At 40.9% G+C, this 26644-nt stretch overlaps 1 protein-coding gene across 1 annotated transcript; it reads left to right on the top strand.

Moving 5' to 3' along the window:
• Nucleotides 1-1647: 1647 nt before the first annotated feature.
• Nucleotides 1648-23501, top strand: gnai1 (guanine nucleotide binding protein (G protein), alpha inhibiting activity polypeptide 1). The gene is made up of 9 exons (XM_074624955.1): nucleotides 1648-2128; nucleotides 13671-13713; nucleotides 14888-15029; nucleotides 16526-16683; nucleotides 18512-18640; nucleotides 20486-20615; nucleotides 20779-20932; nucleotides 21361-21585; nucleotides 22307-23501. The coding sequence occupies exons 1-8, from the start codon at nucleotides 2011-2013 to the stop codon at nucleotides 21549-21551; spliced, it is 1065 nt and encodes a 354-aa protein (XP_074481056.1). The 5' UTR covers nucleotides 1648-2010; the 3' UTR covers nucleotides 21552-21585; nucleotides 22307-23501.
• Nucleotides 23502-26644: the final 3143 nt, after the last annotated feature.

Here is a 26644-nt window from a genome sequence, read left to right as displayed (position 1 = left end):
TATATACACAAAGTGTAGGTAAAAAGATGGAGCTAGTGACATCTCATGAATACGCATGGTTGACAGGCCTTGAGGTTGCCCCATTCACACTACATACATTTTTTTTTTTTTTTTTTAAAAACCCACTATATTGTAACTCTACCGACATTGCACCGCTTTTTTTTTTTGGGAGATGACTACAAGCAAAATTAGTGGTGTACTAACACACATCTACCAATTTAAATGTTAACAAATCATTACAGCACAGATACATCTCCTAAAGAATTTTAGGAGATGGCATACAAGAGATGACCCCCATCCCGCTCACATCCACCCCATTTGTCCCTGGATACATGCTGATATCTATTACAAACAATACCACCCCGTACCCCACCCCCTCTCACAGATACATCTCATAAAGAATTTTAGGAGATGACATGAAGGAGATGACATACTTCCCTTCTCACACCATTTGTCCTGGATACATGTTAATATCGACTACGAACAACGCTAATCCATACACCCTCTCACAAACAAACATATGGTTACAGGATCCATGCTGATATAGCCTGCAAACAGTACCAACCACCACAGCATCAAAAGCCATAAACATTTTGACCACAGCACACTAGGCTTTGTTTGAACTTTTAATGATACTGTAATAAAAAAGACACCTCTTGGATACAACGGAGTTCACATATAGGTATACAACTGTGTTTTGTTCACTGAAGCAGTATCCACAGGAGTGGGGTCTTCTTTTGTTTACGGAGCAACTGATAACATCTTGGATACAACCTACTTTTTTTTTTTATCTGACTCAGGATCAACAGTATGGGTCTTCTGTGGCAACACCAAAAAGGCAAAAACATTTTGGTCACAGGGACCAGGGGTTTGTTTGAACTTTTAATGATACTGTAATAAAAAGACAACTCTTGGATACAACGGAGTTCACATATAGGGATACAACTGTATTTTTTTATCTGCATCAGGATCCACAGGATGGGGTCTTCTTTTTTTTTTGTGGAGCAACTGATAACACCTACAGCAGACACCTTTGGACAACTACCAATAATTAACATCAGCCCTAGGGTTACAAAAAGGTCAACAGGGTCACCAAGGGTTCACCTGTATCCCCACACACACACACGCACGCGCGCGCACGCGCATTTTCTCCGGGTACTCCGGTTTCCTCCCACAGTCCAAAGACATGCAGATTAGGTTAATTGTGGACTCTAAATTGCCCGTAGGTGTGAATGTGAGTGTGAATGGTTGTCTGTCTCTATGTGTCAGCCCTGTGATGGACTGGCGACCTGTCCAGGGTGTACCCCGCCTTCGCCCAATGTCGGCTGGGATCGGCTCCAGCCCCCCCGCGACCCCTAACGGGATAAGCGGTTGCAGATGAGGATGAGGTAACTGTAAATTAAAAAACAACTATTAAAAAGCTAAGGAGAGAAAAAGGTAATAATAATAAATATAAATATAAATAAATAAGTACATAAATAAATAGTTGTGATGATAAGAAATAATTACAAATAAATAAAAAATAGTTAAATTAATAAAGTAAATCTTTAGTCTTTTTTTAATATTAGGTTTGTGGGAAATGACACCTTTTATTGTGAAGACTCAGAGCGGAAGTGTGACCGTTGATGCTGCTGTTGGAGCTCCACAGAGCAGCAGCTCTCTCAGTCGAAGCTCTCAGTCGAAGCTCCACACACAACACCAGCAGTCACCGCCGCAACGAATGGAGGCGAACGGGTGGAGGAGACATCACTAAGGAATTGTTTCACTATCAAACACATCTTTCCCTCTTTCCGAGGAGGATTTTAACCGCTTACGGGAGAAGAAACGACATATTACATCTTAAAAACCGCTTCCCTTTTTGTCCCCCTTTCTGAACACATCGATCGCCTGTCATTTAAAAAAAAAAAAAAAAAGGGCGTGTGTGTGAGCGGGGCGAAGGCGAGTTTTAACCATTTAATGTGGGTATTTTAGATCTTTTTTTTACACCGTCTGGGGTCTGAAGGATCGAAGATGGGATGCACGCTGAGCACCGAGGACAAGGCGGCGGTGGAGCGCAGTAAAATGATCGACAGGAACCTGCGGGACGACGGAGAGAAGGCGGCCAGGGAGGTCAAGCTGCTGCTGCTCGGTAAGATGATGATGGGGTTCGGTTCGGTTCGGTGGGGCGAACTTCGCTGTGTGTGTTCGCCCACAGCAGTTGGGAGCTTTACAGTACACAAAGAGGGGGTTGAGCGAATGTTCGTTTACTGGTTAACGGTCAGTTTTTTAAATGGTGGTGTGAGTTGAGAGAAGTGTTAACGGGAGTTTCAATTCCGCATCGCGAGCATACTCTCCAGTTAACCGTCAACTCTGGTCCCTGAACGCAACTTAATGTTATTTCCCAATGGAGATACTAAAGTTACAAGCCAAAAGATGACAAAACACAACAAATGTGTGTTTAACTTGTGTTTTAATCCATTTTATTCAAATTTTAAGTCAGAATTACATATATGGCAAGTTTTTTTCTTTCTTTTTTAACCTGTTGTTGACTTTAAAGCCATTCATCATCCTCTATAGACCATTTGTATTGACTAAATCCATTCAACAATGGCACATTTCCTCTGAAACACATTTCTTGGAACATATACTAGGGATGGGACGATACACCTATCTCCCAATCACGATACTTGGGTGCCGATATTGCGATTCCGCAAGTATCGCGATTCGATATTACGATTTTATTGCGATTTTTGTTAACTTTTTTAACACTAGAGCATGGGAAAAATGGAATCATACACTTCTATGGATGTTTACTTTGGAAAATTTCTAAATTAATACACTAAAAATGTTGATGGTCACTAAATGCAACATAATGTCAATTCCAAATGGAGATACTAAAGTTACAAGCCAAAATATGACAAAACACAACGCCAATTTGTGTTTAACTTGTGTTTTAATTCATTTTAATCAAAATTTCAGTCAGAATAACATATATGGCAAGTTTTTTTTCTTTTTTTTCCCACCTGTTGTTGGCTATAAATCCATTCAGCCTCCTCTATAGACCATTTGTATTGACTATCTCCCAATCACGATACTTGGGTGCCGGTTCGATATGTATTGTGATTCTATATTCCGATTTATTGCGATTTTTGTTAACTTTTTTATGTTTACATTGGAAAATTTCTAAATTAATACAGTAAAAATGTTTGGTTTACAGCATTTATGTAGTCAGATGGTCACTAAACGCAACATAATGTTATTTCCAAACAGAAATACTAAACATTACACGCCAAATTATCAAAAACACAACGCCAATTTGTGTTTAATTTGTTTTATTCAAATTTTCAGTCAGAATTACATACATGGCAAGTTTCTTTTTCCCTGCTGTTGGCTTTAAATCCATTCAGCCTCCTCTATAGACCATTTGTATTGACTAAATCCGTTCAACAATGGCACATTTCCTCTCGTCTAGTCCAATGCAATGCAGGGAAAATAGGCCTATGACACAGTAGGGGCCCAGGCCTGACTCAATGTGACAAAACTTTGTTGGGTCCAGTCATTTTGAGGTGTTTAAAAGTCCAATCCCTGGTTTTAAATTCAATGTTGAGACTAATGAGAGGCTAAAGGGATTAATCTTCTACATTTTTCTTGTGTTTGACACCTTGTTGTCTTCTCATCTCAAGTTCAATAATAAGACATATCTCAATGTACTTCCACTGAACAGCTAGGACAACAAGGCTGAACAAATAAAGGTGAGGAATAGCCAGGACTGTTATTTAAACAAGTAGTGAAAATATAGGTGTATATGTAAATATTCATAAAAAGCACCAATGACCAACAATAAAATAAGAATAAAATAAAATGTCTACATACAAGTCAAGTGTGCTGGAAGTTGTAAACAATACAAATAGTGCAAATAAATAAATAATGTGACAGAAAATAAGAATGACATGTAATCAAATCAGGGACATTGCAGTTACACTAGGTAACCAGGATGCCTCATTTTAAGTTATTTTGGTATTAAATGTCACATTTGTACCGTCGACCTGCTGTAATTTTTTGTTTTTGAACAGCTTACATATAGTTTGCAGGGATATGTTTTATGTTTTATATATATTCAATATATTCTCTGTTGATGAGAAGAAATGACTTTAAGCAGAGTATAATATAAAACCGTTTTTACCGACAATAATGCAGACAGTGTGTGAAAATGTTTTTAATCATGTTTTTTATTGTTTCATACAACAACCTAAACCACAACAAATAAAATAATGTGTACATAAAACGGATAATAACTGTAAATGTAGAAACAAACTATTCAAAAACAAAGGAGAAGAAAAAGAAGTATAATAAAATAAAAAATATGAATAAAAATGATAGATTAAAAAATATAATAAAATAAATTAAAAAATGTATGAATACAAATAAATAAATAAATAGTAGTGATAATGAGAAATAAATTTAAATAAGGAAAAAAGGTAAATAATAATAATAAAATACAAATATAATAAATAAATACAAATGATAAAAAATAAATAAATTCACACACCAGTATTAAGAAACATACATAGATGTGTGAAGCATCTTGCGCAACAAATGCAGAAAATTACATATAATAATAAAGTGCTAGTTCTAGTTAGATGCCTCACATTAAAATAGCAGTCATTTAAACTAAATAGCCATTGATCAACTTTAATAAGTAAGCAGCTGTGTGACATGACACGCTGATGGAGATATAGTGGCCTCATGACCCTTTCATTACTCTCAGCAGTGGCCAATTTTGACTGACCTTTTGTGTACCAAACCTTTTTCAAAACCTCCTCATGTTAGGGCCTAAGAATCCACCACAGGCTATTATTTCGGTAAACTGATATATCTCTTTAAAATCAACCACGGGGAATGTATTATGAATGGCACAGTCCTAATTTCTTGCATTCATTACATGTATTTCGTCGGCTGCTTGCTTTTAGAAAGCAGCCATGTGTAAATTTAAGGCATTACTTACATGTGGGGAAACACTGTTATCCTTATAAATAGAGGCCGTAGGTGAAAAACTTTTCCATCAAGCCCTTAGGTGGCTAGCTTTGGGAAATGTTGACATGCACACACATGGTATGTGGGTTACCAGGACACGGAGGCTGAAGCCAATACCAATATGAGGCAAACATCTGACACAAGGCACAGAATAAGAGCTGTAAGTGGATTTTGTGGACAGATTTGTGAGCCGGAGCAAGATAAACATTACTTCACGTTCTTTGCGTAACACTTTTTTCTACCATTCTCATTCGTATTGTATCACACATCTCTCTTTGCATTTCTTGGGATATATATATTGGGGCTGGAACAATACACCTATCTCTTGATTGGGTACTATCACGATATGTATTGCGATTCTACAGGTATTGCCATTCGATATTATGATTTATTGCGATTTTTGTTCACTTAACACTATAACATGGGAAAAAGTTGAATTATACACTTATAGGGACTTTTACTTTGGAAAATCTCTAAATTAATTTTTGGTATTTTCTTTTTAACTTATAGGGGACATGTCATGTTTTATACTTCTGGTGAATATAATCCAATCACTCTTATTTCCATATGTGTATTTTGTATATACAGTTCCCTTTGTCAACACCTTATTTTGAAAACCGGACGTAGTCACACGTGTATACTTCTGTGAACTTCGCCAAGTCTGTCGCTCCCGTCATCGTTAAAAACAAAGCGTGACACATAGGTGAATCGATTTTTTTCCCACCCTTAATATACATATAACATGTTGTGTGTCATTGGTATTGCTTTGTTTGAACACGTATGTACATATTTTGTCTCTAAAGATAGACCAAATTCCTCAGGTGCTTGGAGGCCAGATGGGGCTTGCTGATTGAAGCGAGCAAGTTAGGTCAAGTTTCTGCTATGCTGCTGTAGGGTGGAATATGAGGTTTCATCAGCCTTCACTTTGTTCCGACACAAGACATTTAACCACTCTGGTTTTTGGTAGAATAGCCATCGTGACAGTAGGGGTGGGAAAAAATAATCAATTCACCTACAGTATGTATCGCGTTTTTTTACGACTTTAAAATAGATTTTTTTAATGCCAGAATCGATATATTTGCTTCATTTGAGTCTTTGCTGAGGTAGAAGGAAGTTACCGCTTTTATTGTTGTAGTCTGAGTAACGGGACGTCATATCCGTTCCGTATCCGTCAACCAAAACAAACCGCTGCGAGCCAAAACATAACAACACGAAGGGTCTGCATGGATGCGACCTGCACCCTCACATGTTAAATCCAAAGTGGTAAACACTACACATACAGTAAAGTATGGAAACACTTTGGGTTTCACACACTGCCAGGAAAAGCAGAGCTAGACATCACGGCTAAAGCTGAAGCTAACTCTGTCACGGAACGGAAACGTTATCGTATTGCGGTAACGTGCGGTCAAGCCAGCCCTCACTCTCATCTCCGTGGTCAAATCGGTTGACGCTACAACTGTAGAGCACCCATATACTGACATTTATGTTAAATGCATTTAAACAGTCCCGATGGAGCTGACCATGGATAAATAAAGTGAACGGAGCTGACGGGAGAGCTAGCGACGGACTTGGCGAAGTTAGTGGAAGTATACACGTGCGGTTTTCAAAATAAGGTGTTAACAAAGGGAACTGTATATACAAAATATTTATATGGAAATAAGATTGATTGGATTATATTCACCAAAAGTATAAAACATTACATGTCTTATAAATTAGAAAGAAAATATCACTAATTTCTGAGGTAAATTCTCGATTTTCATAAATAATGCCTGACAATGACTGATATATTTGACTTCAGCACATCTCTGACTACATACATGCTGAAAATCAAGCATTTTTACTGTATTAATTACATTTTTTTCCAAAATAAAAAGTCCCTATAAGTGTATGATTCGACTTTTTCCCATGGTCTAGTGTTAAAAAAGTTAACAAAAAGTTATTAAAATCGCAATAAATCGTAATATCGAATCGCAATACTTAAAAATTGCAACACATATTGAATCAGCACCCAAGTATCGTGATGGTATCGAATCAGTAGATAGGCGTATCGTCCAGGGCCCCCACGCGTGGCCGCCTCGGCACCGCTTCCTGCCCTTTTTTCGTTTGATCCAATCAGCCTCTTCAGGTTACCCGCCTGAAGTGACACACGGGCAGGCTGGGACAGCGGGAGAAAGGGCTGTAAGAGGAGAACACTAGCTAATGACTAAAAGCATTAAAAATGAAAAAGCTCTGCTGCAGAGAGAGGCCACAGTTCGGAGTTGTTTACCTTGCGGTTATAAACAGTCACTGAATAGATACTGTTTTGGAGTAAGCAAGCAATTCTGGAGTTTCTCTAAACACACCCTGTCAACAGAGATAAAATAGTCAGCAAAACATGTGGCTTGGCAGTGAAAGGCTGGCAGGGGGGTTGTAGAGATATGCTACTAGAAGAAAAACATCTTGTGTATCACATGGAGGTGACCCCTACCAAACAGATATTTGTGTAAACACAGCAAACCCTCTTAGTGGCAGGTTCATTCATTCACCTCCTCTGTCTTAAATGTTAATCACAGGCTTATGTGTGCTCCCTGTCGCTGACGTGAAATCATTACGCTGACGTAACATCCCCCCCCCGATTTACATGAAAATGATTTGAATCTCTGTGAGTCGAATCCAAACTAGCTGGCAGGTGTCTTTGTAGAGAGAGAGGGATTTTTTTTTTTCTCCCCTGAACATATTTCTCATTTCGCTCTTTCTTTGGCTCTCGTTTTATTTCCATCATCTCCAGGACCTAATTATCCTACTATTCATATCTACATGCTAAAATAGATTACAATCTCCTCAGCCTAATTACTCTTTCTATAGCTGGCATGCAACGGTGGGAAGATATTATTAATAATCCTTAGCCTTTATCTAACATTTGTTCTCTGTTGCCATATTTTTTTTAACCGGCATTGCCAAACATGTAGCATCTTAAAGACAATAAACATGAGAGAAGCTAAATTGTTCGCATTCCAGTATCGCTGTAAGCATCATTAGACATCTCTGTGAATAGTTCTGTCTGTGCCAGTGTGTGTGTGTGGGAAACAATCTTTTAGCTATCGACCTGCTTGTCGGCAGATCGATCCCTCTGGTCATTTCCCCCTGGTGGGTAGCACTGCTCGGAGGCTCCTGGAATCCTTCATGAGTGACTCATACTTAAATCCCCCCCTGTCAGAGAGGGGGAGGGGGGAAAGAGGAATTGGATAGTGAGTGAGAGGAAGAATATATCATAATGGGAAAATGACTGTAGGAGGCACAGAGAATGTAAAAGAGGAAGAGGGATGACAGAGTAAGAGTGGAAAACACACAGAGAGAGAGAGAGAGGGGGGTGGATGGTGTTGGGCTCCTGCTGCTAATGTGGCATCACTAATGTGGTTTGCACATTGTGCCAAGCCCTCCTCAAGTCCTTGGACTGCTCCCCTAAATGTGGATGTGTTGGGCTATAGCCTGCCAAACCCCCTTGCAAAAGAATGTATATTGATGAGGGCTGTCAGACGTTTCAAATAGTTAATCGTGATTAATCGCACATTTTTTATCTGTTCAAAATGTACCTTATAGGGAGATTTGTCAAGTATTAATACTCTTATCAATATGGGAGTGGACAAATATGCTGCTTTATGCAAATGTATGTATATATTTATTATTGGAAATCAATTAACAACACAAAACAATGACAGATATTGTCCAGAAACCCTCACAGGTACTGCATTTAGCATTAAAAAATATGCTCAAATCATAACATGGCGAACTGCAGCCCAACAGGCAACAACAGCTGTCAGTGTGTCAGTGTGCTGACTTGACTATGATTTGCCCCAAACTGCATGTGATTATCATAAAGTGGGCATGTCTATAAAGGGGAGACTCGTGGGTACCCATAGAACCCATTTTCATTCACATATCTTGAGGTCAGAGGTCAAGGGACCCCTTTGAAAATGTCCATGCCAGTTTTTCCTCGCCAAAATTTTGCCTGAATTTGGAGCGTTATTTACCCTCCTTAGCGACAAGCTAGTATTGACATGGTTGGTACCAATGGATTCCTTAGGTTTTCTAGTTTCATAAGATGCCAGTATCTTCACTTTATCTAGCTTTGAAACTAAGCCCGCTACAACCTAAAAATGGCAAGTTGCATTAATGCGTCAACGAAATTAGAATCAGAAGTTTCGTCTCTTTGCTTCTATACTTTTTAGCCACAAACTCAACCGCATTTTCAGTCCAAAATGTCCAAAAAAGTCCTGAAAAGTGGGGCATATATATTAACTTTAACTTGGTTGGAATGCAAGAACCCATTGCTAATTCTCATCTCCAGCAACATCTGGTTAATCTATAAGTGGAGAAGGCCCAGGCATGGTAGCCATTTTAATCACATTTGTTTCCATACTGCCATTGTTATAAATCCCCGTCCTCGCTGCGTTGGGCAGCTCAACCAAGGGGAAGTTTCAAGAGAAAAGATGTGTTTGCGGTTGGTAGATAGAAACGTCTCTGTTCTCTGTGGTCGAAGAAGAAAAAAACACCCTCCGTTTTCATTGGAAGGCTGGTTAGCTCGGATTTTCCTAAAATAGTTTGAACCGCCAGAAACAGAAACCAGCTGTTCCAGTGGTTTGGAGTCTGTGGCTGTTTTAGGGTGGGTGTATCAAAGCTGTGGGTGTGTAACATGACTCTGCATGAGGACCGATAGGTCAGGCACGTGGTGCCATGTAACCCTTAAAGGTCTTTCTATGTGTGTGTGTGTGTGTGTGTGTGTGTGTGTGTGAGTCAAAGTCAGGACGACTCTGTGTTTTGTATTCCTCAGGCTTAGAGGCTTTGACATGTCCACACCCTCATGATATCACTGGTGTAGAGAGGCCAGAGCTGAGTCACTTACATAAGCTCAGAGCTCACGTCTCATCGATAATACTGAAGACTCAGACACTGAATTTATGGTGTTCGTCCAATTTTAACCATTAGAGTTAGTAGACTTATTACCATAGTAGTTGTGCCACTGGTTTCAATTTCTGTAAACTGGTGTTTCTATGAGGGTTCTGTACTATGAACAGTAAAGGCAAAAGATTTCTCTGACACAACTTGCCACTACATTTTTCACAATTACTGTAGATTCCCACGATGATTCATCAAACGTCACTGTTTATTTATAAAGTCATTACAACATTCAAGTATTTCTCAACCGATGTGAAGCACATTATCCTTTCCGTTTAATTGAAGCAGCAGTTCACTAAAACTTCCTCAAAGTTAGCACTCTTTTTTTAGGGCTACTATCATGATACATGGGTGCTGATTCGATTCGATATTACGATATATTGTGATTTTTGTTAACTTTTTTAACACTAGACCATGGAAAAAAGTCAAATCATACACTTTTAGGGACTTTAACTTTGGAAAATTCTCTAAATTAATACAGTAAAAATGTTAGATTTTTAGCATGTATGTAGCCAGAGATGTACTGAAGTCAAATATATCGGTCATTGTCAGGAATTATTTATTAAATTCTTTCCAGCAAACCCCAAAAATCAAAGAATAAAGGCTCGCTGCGGCCGGCGGCTGTTTGTTTTGGTTGACGGATACGGAACGGTTATGACGTCACGTTACTCAGACTACAACAATAAAAGCGGTAACTTCCTGCTACATCCGTATAGACTCAAATGAAGCAAATATATCGATTCTGGCATTAAAAAATCTATTTTAAAATCAAAGAAAGAAATTAATGAATCGTAATTCTTTTTCCACCCTTACCTTTTTTTTTTTTTTAAAGCTGCTGTCGATAACTGTCTAACGTCTCTGTTCCTCAATATAGTGGAAGAGTAACTGTACATTTATGTGTAAACATGTACATACTCCTGTTAGCAGGTTATTTGGCCAAGTCTGCCGTTCATGGATGTATTTATGCCGCCGTTGCACGACATGTCACCTCATTTTTGACATCTCACAAAAGAGATAATGGCGCACACTCTGACATTACAAGCCAAAAACTACATTTTCCCTGTCTGCTAAAAAAAAAAAATCTTCACCCTGTCCAGAGTTTTACAAAAGCTAAACCTAACCTGACCTAAAACCTTTGACCTTTGGGTGTGGACGTTTACAAAAATACCTGTGTACATGTCGACACGGCCTAAGTTTAAACGTCAGGGAAATTAGTCATTAGGAACATCCCTACACAGAAGTCAACTAGGGTTAGCTAAAAGTTTCCTTTATAAGGAGGCTACCTCGAACGTTAGTGTGAGCTCATAGCCCGCCTTAAGTGGTTTTTCATGCGTCCCACATTGATAGCCACTGCGTTTGGTATGTGAAGTGTCTTTGGCATTGTGAAAATGGCTTCTGGGCATGCCGAGAGATGTGCAACTGTGCCAGCTCACCGGCCAGCCGGTATCTTTCCGTCTGTGTTCATGTCTCACAGGGATTCACACAGCCAGTGTTTGGCCTCAGAGCACAGGGTGCTGCCACGGTACCGTCACCCCCCCTCCCTTCCTCCAGGGCTCTCCGGCACCCGAGTGGTGACACGTAATTAAAATAATGTGTCCTCAGGTGAATCACATCCAATTATCCTGAAGGTGAAGTGCCAGGGCTGTACTATCAGCATGCAGTTACTGCTGAGGGGAAGTTTGTAGGAATGCAGACAGATAGTGTGCACACTGCAGCATATTTATGTCTTCATTTAAATATATATATATATCAGGAGGGAGCTGTTACTTACAGCGTGAAGCAGGCTCAACTAGTGTCTTTTTTTTTGTTGTTTTTGCAACATGAAGGAAAGTGGAACTAGATTGGGCAGATGATTTATTATGCAAGAGCAAACCATCTTGTCTCCGCTGACAGCATCACGAGGTCACAGATAGCGGTAGACTTCGTGATATGATTCCACTTCCTCTTATTCGGTTTCTAGAGCCGAGAGAGAAGTCGGGGGTGTTTACTCGGCGAATAGCGACTCTCAAGTGGCTTGAAATATGGCAGAGGAGCGCCACGTCAGTGACAACCGGCCTATTGCCTCGCCATAACCTCCCTGTAAGTCTGTAATACGAGGACACTGAGTGCACATTAGTAGATCTAATGTAGTTTACAGTAATATGCATTAGAGGACAAGAGTCTAATGTATGTGGTTTGTGAGGACGCATCACAGATGGCTTTGATTTGTAAATCATTTTTTACAAAAGGGCACTTTCCAAGTGACTGGTTACAGTAGAGGAAAAAGAGCAGCAGATGCATAATACATAATGGTCCCAGTGGAGGCCAAACATGTCATGCTCACAACCACAAAGCCTCCTCAGGTGACTGCGGGCCTCACACTAGAGATGTCCTGGGTATAACGAGAGCAGTTGTCATGGCGCCGTGACGTTTGTGAAAGCAAAAGGCGTGCCGACGGTATGCTCTCCCCACCCGACCCCCCCTGCTCTCTTCCTCATAGTATTGTCTCATCGGTCAGCTACACCACCGTCAATCTAATTAGTCGCCGGCGCCGAGTGTCCTCACATCCTGAGATGACGGCATGTTTTTCGTCACTTCACGACACTGTCAATAATAATCTGTTTTATGTGGTTGGTTGGGCACCACGTTAAAAACAAGAACCTTTTTGGATGATTTTGCTGATAAACTTCCAATCACACAGTTGCCTAATACAATAGATTCAGTAACACTAAAGTAGAGCAAGCGTTATCACAAAACAAGTCATCTGACCGAACCCATTGAAATTGACTAATCAGTTTTTTAGGCAGGAACTAACTGGAGCAGAGGCCAAACCAGACTCCTTTTAAAGGAACAGTGTGAAACATGATGTTTTCTTTAGTCTATAATCACCTGAAACTAAGAATCGTTGTGTTTTCGTTAGCTTAGGATGAGCCGTTCTACATAGGGAGCGGGTCCTCTTCACAGAACCGCCATGTTTCTACAGTAGCCCAGAATGGACAAACCACTGTGTTAACTTTTCCTGCATGGACCGGAGTCGGTAACGCTATTCGTTCCCGAGTTAACCCCCGTCACTCCACTCAGCAGCCGGGAAACAAGACCCAGGAAACCTCTGTTTGTCTTAAAGAGCTGCATCATTTATTTCTGCACAAACTGCAACTTCCAATGTACATACGTTACTCTTACAACCAATGGCACTAGATGGGGCCATTTGCGTTTTCACGTCGGGTTGGTCTGAGTTTTTTGAGTTGTTATATCATTCTGTAGCTTCACAGTGGTGTTCGCTATGTAGTCAAATCCGGGGCTTAAAGAGACAGGCGCTAAAACGGAGCATTTCAGACAGAGAGTGAATACAGGTATATTCAGAAAGTCAGTATGAGAAAAAGAATGTGTTTTTTGAACATTAAAGCATGTAAACATGTTCTAATTGAAACCTAAAATACAAGTATGAACATGAACATGAGCATGAGCTGTCCCCTTTAAACACCGATGTCATGAACACACTCATGTTTCTCAGTTCTCCTTTGGTGGTTATGCTCAGGTTTTTCCTGGTTTCTTGTCGTTGATCATTGTATGGAAGCATTGTAAGTGCTTTCCTCGGGAATGTGCAAATAAAGGAAGTGAGCTGGGTGACGTAAGGGGTTAAAAGATGAAAGAGAAAACACTCGGCTCGTTACGGGCAACATTAACCTCCTGAAATATTTACACTCTCCAATAAACCTCTTTGTCTTCTCTGTCTTCTCCAGGTGCTGGTGAATCAGGGAAAAGTACAATCGTCAAGCAGATGAAGTGAGTTCATTTTGTCTTCTGTTGCATCTGAACAATCAAAACAATTTTTATTTTTTTCATCCAGTGTATAAACAATGACTTGTCTCGTCAGATGTGCATATAATGGCACACAGAGAGAGTATTCATTTCCCACAACACAAACAGTGTCAAACACCAATCATGCTTTTACGGCGTCTCTCTGGGTGATATTACGCTCTATGAGTCGCATCACAAACAGGTACCGTGCATAATGGATCATGATGACAACCCAGCAGAATACATTAGTATTAAACTCTGCCTATACATCATCCACATGCTGCCTGCGTCCTAAATATGAATTACGTTTTTTCATAAGCACCCCAATGGATACTCATCAATCAGCAGAAATACACGTGTCAGATGCATTTCACTTATACATTTCTAAGCAGCTGTTCAGCTGTGATATTTTTTTTTTTTATTGTCTCTTTACCGGTAAATGATGTGCAGAGCTGTGACAACACTGTTCCGGTAGAAATGTTACCATGAACAGTCATAAATCCACTGGAACACCAGTGTGCTGAGAGATATCGTGGTACTGCATCTGTCTGATTTAAGGACATTATTTATACTTATTACACAGCTTTGTTGAATGCTCTATTCCGATTGGTCAATAAAGGGGTTTTACGGTCTGTTATTTCTTTATAGCAGACCGTTGCTATGTATAACAGACCGTTGCTATGGGCGCAGTTCTGATGTCGGACTCTGGAGGACCATTTTTGTGTCAAATTATTGATTTCTTAAGTAAGCAGTCGTGTAATATGTGGGATAATGTACAGCGAGCCGGTCATTGTTGTGAAATAAACCCCGACATTCCACAACAATGACCGACTCGCTGTACATTATCCCTTACTTATATTCTAGCATGATACCGCTGAAGGATTACATTTATATTGTTAGCGGGTGAAAGTTACTTTATGCACTTTTTAAATAATGAAAGGATAAGTCTAGTGATATTCTGTATTTTCTGATTATCACAGAATCCTATGAAAATACCAAACCAACAATGAATTGATCCAATTAACAAGTAGAGCTGAAACGATTAGTTAATGGATAGAATTAGGGCTGCAGCTGATTATTTTCTGTTTCTTGCTGTATCAGACAAGCTTTTTGCAGTGCTGGAAAATGGCTCGACAGCTGACCGTGTTTTTTTCTGCAGGATCATCCACGAGGCCGGCTACTCAGAAGAGGAATGTAAGCAGTACAAGGCTGTGGTCTACAGCAACACTATCCAGTCCATCATTGCCATCATCAGAGCCATGGGGCGCCTCAAGATCGACTTCGGAGATGCCGCAAGAGCTGTGAGTGACGGAGAGAGGGGGAGTGTAATTTGGTGGGTTTAGAGTAGAAACCCGAAGGGAGTTTGTGGTGTTGGAAAACAAGCGGGTACTAACATTGAATAGTCTGTCAGCAAACGCTCCTGGGAAAGTAGTCTTTGAATGTAGTCAGAGGTCTTTTCAGGTTGTCTAAAAGTCATTTAACCTCTTCCGAAGTTGGGCTAAATTTCTGGCATGGCGATTTTCAAAAGGGGTCCCTTGAGCTCTGACCTCAAGATATGTGAATGAAAATGGGTTCTATGGGTACCCACGAGTCTCCCCTTTACAGACATGTCCACTTTATCATAATCACATGCAGTTTAGGGCAAAAATACGTTATTTTCGCCTATTCTAAAATGGTGTATTTGAATATTTCTGCATACTTGGTTCCCTAAACAGTCTTGGAATTACATAAATTGGGTATCACTGTAAAGCTGAGACTCTTGTGGATCCAATGAGCCAAACTGTATTCATGTGTGATGATGTTAGTCCCCATAGTAGACATTTCATTGTAGGGATTTATTTGAAATTTGACCTCACTGTATAAAATGACCTGTGGTGACCTCTAGGATAATCACAGCCTCATTAAACTTTACAGCCACAAACTAGAGACCTAGAGCATTCAGAGGATGGATGGCTTTCCTAGCTAGATTGACAATAAGGGGGTTTCTGAGCAGTTTACAGAACAGAAGTGCTCACCATCCAATCGCTGAAAAATGCAATTTTTGCAGAAATCTCCAAATGCCAAAAGTTTTTGAAACTAAATCACAGCATTGCTTTTTCTATGGTGTTCCTCAAGGTCTTGGTGTCTTAATGTGGTATTTTGGATGGATTATTGATCATTTTGATCAATTCTCTAGTGGTAAAAAATGGTTAAATTTAGCACCAAATCTGTGTAACAAATGGTGTCAACCCAAAAATTGCTACAACAACTTATGAGACATAATAGAGCATGGGAATGGCCATCACGAACTTATATAATTATGTTCTAAGCCCTTATACACTTTTAAAAAAATATTTTAATTAATTAATTTCATTTTTGTTGACTAAAACAACTTGAGCTACAGCTCAAATTAACCTTCAGGTTCCCAGCTTCCAGATGATGTACACCACTTCTATGTGACATCTACTGTTGACTATTTATCTCCCCTTAAAGACCCCCTTTACCCCTAAAAATGACATAAATAGTTCAATGCTAAAGAGGGGTGGAGAGGAAAAAGGTTAAATTATATTTTTAAGTCAAGTCAAATTAGGCGACGTGACGTTTTTGCACTTATAAAGTGAGAAATGTCCCCGCTTACACACAAGACAACGACATAGGAGAACAAATCATTTTGGTCATTTGATCAACAGCTGGCTCTAAAATGTCCTTATAACACCTCTGACTGGCATTTCCGCAGATTCATGTTAATAATAATGGTGGTCTAATGACTTTGATGGTTGATTTATGATATTGACTTTCATGCGGCTCCCTCTCCCAGGACGACGCACGGCAGCTGTTTGTGCTGGCGGGCTCAGCGGAGGAAGGCTTCATGACGGGAGAGCTGGCCGGTGTCATTAAGCGGCTGTGGAAGGACGGAGGTGTTCAAGCCTGCTTCAGCCGCTCCCGCGAATATCAGCTCAATGACTCGGCAGCATAGTGAGTCACAAACACACACACACACACAAACAACCGAGGTAACAGTTGCATGGTTCTCCAAGATTTATGAGTCACTGAAAAGACTCGGTGGTCCTGCACACACCGATTTATGTCAACAACTTTTAATGACAAAGTCACATCAGCTGACCAGACGCCCAAATTACTGCCATTCCATTGCAAACGCGCAGAAAGCTGCCGCCTCAACTTGCCAAACACAAGTTGTCCCAGCGTTCACCCATGCTCAGAGAGCAGAAAGCTACAGCACCATGCATCTGTCTGGACTTTTACTCTGTCAATATTTGCCCTCCTCTACCGAGCCTGAAGAGCGGTGCCTGGAAAGACAATTTAATCTTTGACCTTCCACCTCAGCGCAGGAACATTTGTCACATGCTTTAAAAAGAAGTGATCACACCAACACAGAGGAAAAATCTGCATCTAAACTGCTCCATTATTTTTCCTTGACCAGCCTGAATCTTTTATATATTGTGCAAGAGCCCTTGGAGTTGAAACAAAATGATATCATCACCACAAGGCAGCTCCTGTGTTTTGTTGCTGTTGTTGTTGTTAGGAGAAAAAAGCCATTTGCCTTGTCGTGCCGCAGCAGAGCAGACATCAGCGGTTACGTCGCAGGCCAAGGGAGCTTTTGGCCTTTTTCTAATTGGTTCCTCTAATCCTGCTGTCCAGGGGCTTTTTCATGAATAGGAAAACACCATTGCAAAAGCGTGTGTGTTTCTTACTTCACTTAATACCTTTGGAAGACAAACAACGGGCTTGTTTGCGTGAAGGGGAGATTACTTGTGTTTGTCTGCTAGCGGCTAGAGGTCACTAATCTCTTTCTGTCCATTGTGATTTATCAGCAGTAACCTTGAGGTATTTGCTCGGGTCATAATACACCCAGAGAGTGTGAAGATGTAGGTTTATGTGGGACATCCTGTATGACTACAGCATATGTGCCCATACAGTGACAACACATATTATACAGATATTAAAGCTTGCAAGCAGCAACACATAGACCACCAGGCTCCAATCTCACTCACATTAAACTCACATTAAAGGGATGATTCAGGTGTTTTGAAGTGGGGTTGTATGAGGTACTTATCCATAGTCAATGTATTACCTACAGTAGATGACGGTCGGCACGCCCCAAGTTTGGAGAAGCAGACAGTAGAACCAGCACGGGAGCAAAGCAATGTGTAGACGGGGGCAGCAGAAAAATTTATTTTAGCCTCCTAAAAGAAAGGCTCACCTAAAAAAAAATGTATTTCTGTTTAAGTGTACGCTATATTTACAGTATTTTCCAACAGCGAACTGAACTGAAAGTGCAACTTATCCATCTCAACAGGTATTTGGCAAAATGTGGGACAAAAAACTCATTCACTTAACTAGACCAAGCCCTGCTTACTGTGAGGCAACAGCTCTAACCACTAAGCCATCATGTCTAAATTTACCTCAGGCAAAATATGTAACTTATCTTGTGTTAACCGCGTGTTCAGCTTTTTATCTTTACGTAAGTTTGGTCGAAACTCTTTTGTTGGAACTGACATGACACATTTCTAAAAACTCGCGTCCTAATTTAACATAACGTGTCATCTGATATACGCTGAACTCATTTTCTTGTAAGATGTTGCTCCACAAAGACGTATACGGTTTCAAACAGAGTCTGAAATATGGATATGCATCGGGAATTGTTTGTTCAACTGGAAGTTACACACTTGATACTTCTGACACATTTTGTTTCCCCTCCTGCCGTCTTTCTCACTCCCTTTTCTCTCTGATGTTTTTTTTTTTTGTCCCTCCTCACGTCCTTTTCTTTGTGTCCTTCTCTCAGCTACTTGAACGATTTGGACAGGATATCCCAGGCCACCTACATCCCAACTCAGCAGGATGTCCTGAGGACTCGGGTTAAAACCACGGGCATTGTGGAGACGCACTTCACATTCAAGGACCTGCACTTCAAGTGAGAATGCCTCCGCTGTACAGTAACAACTGGCTTCGCCTCAAAGTGTTTTCATACGATGGCTTAATGAGCTTTCCTTCCTGTCGCTGACTCACTCACTCCCATAGAAATTCCCCTTGTACATGTACAGCTGTATGTTGTGACACAGCCTGCGAAGGTGTCGTGCGCATCAGCGATGACTCAGTTGTGGCCCTCTGTAAAAAAAATACAGACAGGAAGTGGAGGCAGCAGGTCTGATGATATCATGATAGCAGAAGTTTGGTAGCTGATGCCAGTCTCATTGAAATTCATACTGTTGGGCCACAAAACAGAAGAGAAATACATTTAATATGGTCCATAAATACTCAGATAAAAAGCCTTACTGAGGTTTCCGTTCGCCTTTTTTTTGCGATTTTCAGGCAGCGGCTAAAATACACTGTCATGATGACACACCATTATTGTCACAGCTGTATTACAACACATTACAGTACTTCTGTAAAGTAGTCATTGCTTTATGTAATGTAGGAATTACACAGCAGTAGCTAACCAGTTATACCGAAAGCAAAGTATTCCTTCTTCATGGTTCTAACAGTTTAAAGAGGATCTATTATGCTTTTCGGCCTTTTCCCTTTCCTTTGAGGCCAATTCATTACGCGTGTCTGCGAGGGTCCGCTTTGGTCTGCGTGGCGTAAATATCGTCATCTGCTCACATCCGCGAGGGTCCGTGCTGACCAAAAAACAAAGCCCAAAGTCCACGCCAAAGGGAGTTACTCTCCCCCACAGAAACACTGCTCCTGAACTGCCTGAAATGCATTGCTTAAAGCCCCTCCTTTTCTTCTGTAACATGGTGATGTCACCAAGTAACACATTTGCTAAAAATCTGCCTAGCGGCTAGTTTGGCACGCTCTCAAACAAAGTTAGTTAGAGCAGAGCTGGAGCGGAGTCGGAAGAGTTTGGTTCAGTTGACCAACCACAACAGAGTGGGCCAGCTTGACCAATCAGAGCAGACCATGCTTTTCGAGTGGGCGGGGCAGGAGCTCAAACAAAGCGTTTCAGACAGAGGGTGAATAGAGGTGCCGCAGCACAGCCGGTATGAGAAAAATGAAGCGTTTTTTTTAACATTAAAGCATGTAAACATGTTCTAGTAGAAACCCAAAATACAAATATGCACCCGAAAATGAGCATCATATGTCCTCTTTAATGACTTTGAAGATAAACACAATGAAAATGGGGCCGACCTTACGAACAAGGATGTCGTTCTTTCACATGTTCTGACGAGTTAAATGTGATTACTTCTTTTATTTGCGCACCAATTATATACGTCCATTATCTTCTTTAACAATCCCTCCCCAGTCCTGCCTTTTAAAACCATAGTGTTTCCAGATGTGGCTTTTGCAGTTCAGTAAACCAATAGGAGCTTTTACAGGAGCTAAATGGGGCTTTTGTTGGCCACATCTGCAAGCATTTAGATGTGATTGTTTCATACAGTGTCCCTTTGGGATCGGATTTGAAAGTGCTCTTCATTGTTGGATTTGCTCGTCCTGAAAGAAATCGTTCCTGAACGTGAGAAATGTATGAAGATGTATACAACATGTGTCACTTGGGTGTGCCTTTTATAGAGAATGGCCCTACATTAAACACTTTAACGTAAGCAGTTTTCTCTACACTGTTAAGATTTTACCAAAACTGTTTTCAAGTAACAACAGACAAAGAATTTCTGTTTTCTTTCTATCACTTACTGTCATCACTGAAGCAAGACCAGACGAGCCACGGCATTTATTTTGCCATTGGGTTTCATAAACAGTGCTTGTATTGTGTCTGTATGTCTGTATGCTGATGACGTGTTTACTTCCTTCCTCCCTCCAGAATGTTTGATGTCGGCGGTCAGCGGTCTGAGAGGAAGAAGTGGATCCATTGCTTCGAAGGCGTGACCGCCATCATCTTCTGCGTGGCCCTCAGCGACTATGACCTGGTGCTGGCTGAGGACGAGGAGATGGTGAGCGCTCCAGCCTCTGACTCATGGAATAACATAATAGCAGGCACTCTGTGTTCGCACGCAGCGGGGAACTTTGTCTCTGTTTACTGGAATCAATTCATGTTTATGGATCAGCGAGGCGAAACACAATGATCATCTTTCCTTTTTTCCTTTCCCCCTTCAGAACCGGATGCACGAGAGTATGAAGCTGTTCGACAGCATCTGCAACAACAAGTGGTTCACGGACACCTCCATCATCCTCTTCCTCAACAAGAAGGACCTGTTTGAGGAGAAGATCAAGAAGAGTCCTCTGACCATCTGCTACCCAGAATACGCTGGTGAGATTGGCAGCATTTTACAGAAAATGTTTGTCAGAGAGGGTTGTATCTTCCTGCCGTCTTGACATTACATGAAGTTGACAAGCAACCTACAGAGATTTCAGGAAGTTACAGCTCCCGGCCAAGAAGTAGTTCAGCACCTAACCCCTGTTTAACCCCTCTATTTTACACTTTGGACTTTGTTTAAACAAGATACATGTTGATGAATGAGCCATTGTCTAACTACTCCTGTAAGCAATCAGCTTTGATATGCAACCATATGACAAGAAATGCTCACATAGTTCCTCCTTTTTACAAGAACAAGCCGAATGCCCAGTTAGCAGGATGAAGCCCAGCCATGTCACCTAAAGTCCTAAACACAATACAAGTATACAATTTCAATCCCTTTTCCTATGTTCTGACTTCCTGACTCTGTACCTCTTTTCCAGGCTCCAACACGTACGAGGAAGCAGCTGCCTACATCCAGTGTCAGTTTGAGGACCTGAACAAGAGGAAGGACACCAAGGAGATTTACACCCACTTCACCTGCGCCACAGACACCAAGAATGTGCAGTTTGTCTTCGACGCTGTCACCGACGTCATCATCAAGAACAACCTGAAAGACTGTGGTCTCTTCTGAGGAGAATGACGACGAAGATAACCTTTTTTTCTTGGTAAGGAACTCTTCTTCACCACCATCATCTCTCCTTAATCTTTCTAACAACCAGAGCTCGACCGCAGCACACCCTTTTGCCTGGCTCACATGTGTGTATGAACACATGTGGCTCTGTGTCATGGATGAGGGCACATGTCAGCGTTATTGACTGTTCATCATCAGGACGCAGTGGGAGTTGCTGAGGAAACCGTGGGAGCCTGGCTTAAAGGCCCAGTGTGTAGGATTTAGTGGCAGAAGAACGATAGCCGAATTGAACCGAAATCGCAAACGGTACGGTACTAGTTCTCAGGGAGATACCAGAACTGTTTGGTCCTAAAAAACGCCTATAATTATGAATACTATATTCCAAATCCTACACAATGGTCCTTTAAGTGCGTGCCTGCATTCTGGCTTTTCTCTCTCTCAAATGTGTTTAACAAATTGGCTTCAAAAGGTTTAGTTTCCACAGCTTAAGCTTTCAGAATCATGGAGGAGCGTAGCTGAATTTGACCACTAATCCATGATAATCAAATGCATAATTAAATGGCTGAAATCAGTGCCTTTCTTTTATCCGAGGCTTAAATACATTTTCTGCTCCATTTAGATGTTTGTGAAATGATAGCGGAAAGGTCGAGCTCTCCAAAATCTCTCTTTTCTAAAAAGACTCACACACCCATCCCTCCTCATTCTTTCAACGTCCTTCATGGTTTTCTTTCTCTCTCCTCTTCTTCTGTCCTCAGGCAGTGGAGCCAGTTTATTGTGCATCTTTGGTGGGGGAAGATGAGAAGAGTCGGGGAGGATCAGTCACGGACCAGTGCTGTACTATATGCCACTTTTAACAGCTTTATTTATGTTTTTGTCTTGGAACATTTTTGAACTAGCGTTACGACATTTGTGTAGGATGTTTGTATCATTGTAAAAAACGTCACCGCAGAAATTTCCGCACACTTTTTTAAAATTAAAATTTTTTGAGGAGGAGGAGATCATGTTTTTTGCTGTTCCTTCTGCCGCTGTCTCTGGAAAAGGAAACTTCGCTGTTGGTGGAAATGCTTCTTTTCTTCCTTCCCCCTTCAAAACCGAAAGGGAAGAAAAGGGGTACGACTTTGAGTCCAGTTTGTTGGTACTTGTGCCTTCGCATGCCTTTTATTGCGGTCGTAGTCCCGATGCTTGTTCTGTTGCCTGCTGAATTGTTCTAAACATAAAGAGGTAAACCGTTTTCATACGTTAGTGTCCCTGCTATCTTCTATGTGCACACCACTGAGCTATCGGGAGGAGGAGGAAGATTTCCCTCTGGTCTAAAAGGTACATGGGTCTCCATGGTGACCAACATGTAGCCTCCACAGTCCCCTACTCCCATCCCCCCCACCAGCCATGACAATGGAAGGCCTCGCTGGCCGATCACACAGTACAATACTGATATGTATATTGTTACATTTTGCCCTGCAGATCTGGGGTTCTGGTTTTTAAACTGTACAAAATATCCATTCTTCCCAACCATTCGGAAAATGGTAAGTTGAGCTTTATAATACGCTCAAGTGTTTAAAAGTACAAAGACCAGGGTTTGGCACATTTTAATGTATATTTTAATGTATTTTGGAGGAAAGTTTTTGGTGTTGAGAGAAAAACTGAATCACAGAAATAATGGCTGTAAGGGCGAGGGAGGTCTGACGCCATTCCCTGGGTTGGATATGAGATGCAATCCATGACGCCTTACATTCAGGTGATGGAAACTTAAGAACGGTCAAGGGAGCCTGGTCTGTGATTTTTAGATCAACACTACTTTGCCAAGAAGAGCGATATAAAATATGGTCCTGGAATCTGTTCATATAAAGAAAACTGCCACAACTGTCAATGTATGTGTATGTTCTCCACGGATGGAGAATCTTTGTAGACTCATCTCCCTTATTTTGCTAATAAAAAACCATTTACAAACCACATGGAGTTGCTGTATCATTATCCTTCAACAGCTAATGAAGCATTTTTACACTAATGAAAGCTAAATTATAATTAGCTGCTTAAGCACAAAGCAAGATAAATGTGTTTCATTCTGTCTCTTGCATCTTTCCTTTAAATGTCATGCTGCTATCACATGCTCTCCTAATGCAGAAATACCTCATTTAATGTCTGTTAATTACCTTTTAAATATGCTCAAGGATGTTTTCTTCTATCATGGATCTTCTATGCAAAATTCCACTTTATTAGTAGATGCTTTTATCGGTAATAGGTCATGCGCTCCTGCTTTGATGCTTCCGTCGGACTGTATGCCACTTGAGCTGGCCATACAGAGCAGGTACTGTTATACATCCTCTATGCATTTCTTATGAAGCAAGCTACCTTGTTATCTCCAAAACAGGGAGTCCCACAGAGGCAATTAGAGACAATGCTGTCAGTTCTGCACACAGCCTCCATCACATTTGTATTCCACCGTGGCCTTTAAGGCTGCGCTACCTGCGGTAGTACTCAATGGAAAGGTTTGTTTGGATGACAATTGATCATGCCTGAACATTTGGCCACAATGAAAAGGTTAACTTGCTTGTACTGATATAGAAACAAAGTTTAATTTTCCTATTTGACTAATGACTGTGATGTAAAGTACTCTTCAGGCTGTCTCCACTCTCTCATCGATGTGTCTCTATGATGGGTGTCGCCCTAACGCGATTTGCATTGTAAATATGTTGTGACATGATCTGTGAATGTCATCAGTGATGGCTGCCCTTTCTAACAATACCTCTTCACAGGTATCATCACCATCCTAATGTAAATCCAAAGGGACAGAGCTGCACAACTACTTTGCATTAGCTGATTTAGGTTACATGGAGGCAGAAGAACAAGCTGTAAACACATTGACATTAGCATATAAAGTTGAATTTGTTGGCAAACAAATTCAAATTGCTTATTCATGCATCCAGCTTACACAGATCAGCATTCAGTCTTGTAACTTATCTGACCACCTGGCAAAAGTAAGTACAATATTCGCTCTCCTTTTTGGTCTGTTTTGGTCTCCACCAACTCATGATGGAAATATCATTAGCTGCTAAATTGCTGCTGGCAAATTTTTCCCACTGCAATTATAAAAGGCAGAAGTGGTAAAATGAAGAGCCGTTTGGGAGCCGAAAGAGCCGGCCCTTCTTGGTGAGCTGAGCCAAATGATCTGGCTCACTAAAAAGAGCCGTAATTCCCATCACTACACCTGCCACCTGCCAAATAACAGGGTAAATGTTGGCTGTGGCAGGTAAAACTTTCAGGTCACCTGCCATCATGGCAGGTTTTTTAGATAGGTAGTTTTAAAAAGCAATTCCTAAATTAAAAATAGTCAGGCATTAAGTTTACATGATCCATATTTCTACTGTGTTACCACAGACGGGGAGGGGTGGACAAAAATATTGAGTATTGCAATATTGTGTTTTGTGATACTGTATTAATTCTCAAAAACCCTGTATTGAATTCTAATTAATAGTTTACATGCAAAGATTAACTCAGGAAATACTTTATTTGCAAAGATATTCAAAATCAGATCCTACTATTCTGATTGCATAAAAAAGTTTACTTTTTTATGCTCAGATTTTATGCATATAGCAGTGTTATTTATACTATGATAGTTTTCTTAAATTAGATTTTTTTTAAAATCGCAATATATCGCCTTACTTACAGTTTCGCAATAAATCGCAATATATTGCATCGTAACCCCTGTATCGCGATACGTATCTTATCGCCAGATTCTTGCCAATACACAGCCCTAGTGTTTACGATTCTAAAGCGTTCTACATAGACTTCAGAAGTGGCAGACAAAACAATTGTGTGGCTAGTAGAGATGTTCAGTGACCTGCCACAGTGGAACGTGAGGAAAAAGGCTAAAATACTGGATTAGCTTTAAAGCAACATTTAGTAACATATGCTGTCACTGCTGCAACAAAACCCTCAGTGTTTTGATATTGAGCAACAGGGTGTGTCATTGCTTATGAATCCTTTGATTTCTGAGAAGAAGAATGTGTCATTACTTCCCTCAAAAGTTACATAACCTCGCTTCAAAAGAAAGTTTCAGAAGAAATTAAAGAAAAGACGTCTTCTAACACTCCCTTTGCTTCTCCTACCATGAGGGATTCCCTTTTTCCAAGTACAAATAAGCCAATTGGGCGCCAAGAATACTTTGCATGTGTTTGCACACGTGAACACTGCTGCTTTGCATGTGTGCTGGTACACTCCTGTGCAGCAGCAGCGTTAACCCCTGGCATCCCCGTGTTTGAGCTTCAGTTACAGCTTGACAGAAAGGTGGAACGAGTCTTTAGAGAGATAAATGAGAGGCTGGGTTTACAGTATGTGATTCTGGGCTGTGAAGGAGGGGGGTTTAGCTCCCAGGTGTGCTGCCAATCGGAGGAGTTGAAGTGTGTGTATTAAGGCATATGCTGTATTAATAGCACCTTTAAAGATGAGAGAGGGAGAAGAAGACGGGGTTGGCCATGATGGAGCAGTGTAAAAGCAACACGGGTGACACTGTTGAGGTTTCTCTGAGCAGGGTGGGGGATGTTTGAAGTGTGTGCGCGAGGGAGAGGAGGAGGGTGTAAATAGACGGAACAATGGAGGTATTATTTCACTGTTGATCCATCGCCGTGTTTACTGCCTGCTCTCCCCTCAGTCACTTTCTCTGGGGGCAGCAGTTGGCAACAGAGATAAGACAGGCTTATCAGCTCTGCAGCCATGTCGGACAGGACGCATTGTAACACCAAACCAGACACACTTTCCGTCGGTGCTGCACATTCTTCAACACACTGGATCTCTCGGGCAGTACAGTCGACGTCAGTCTGTCTCTGGGGCCGGCCGGCGTGCACGCCGATTATTTACGGTTGTCTCTTTTATCGCATAACTCTTATATCTTCCAAGCAATTTCTATTTTCTGCTGCTTTACCCACGCACTCCGAAGTGGCCTCTCACCCCGCTAGTAATGTGTAAAGTCGGCCTGTCTGGGATATATAAACGGTCTATTCACTAAAGTTAAACACGTTATCTCACACATCCCTAGGTCATTTTTTATTTCTGTGTCATACCACATATTTGTCCCATACAAAGACGCATTAAAGGGA

This window comes from Sebastes fasciatus, chromosome 23, assembly GCF_043250625.1.
Source record: "Sebastes fasciatus isolate fSebFas1 chromosome 23, fSebFas1.pri, whole genome shotgun sequence".
Taxonomy (NCBI): domain Eukaryota; kingdom Metazoa; phylum Chordata; class Actinopteri; order Perciformes; family Sebastidae; genus Sebastes; species Sebastes fasciatus.
The sequence above is the reverse complement of the archived record's forward strand: the minus strand, read 5'-3'. Positions and strand labels throughout refer to the sequence as shown.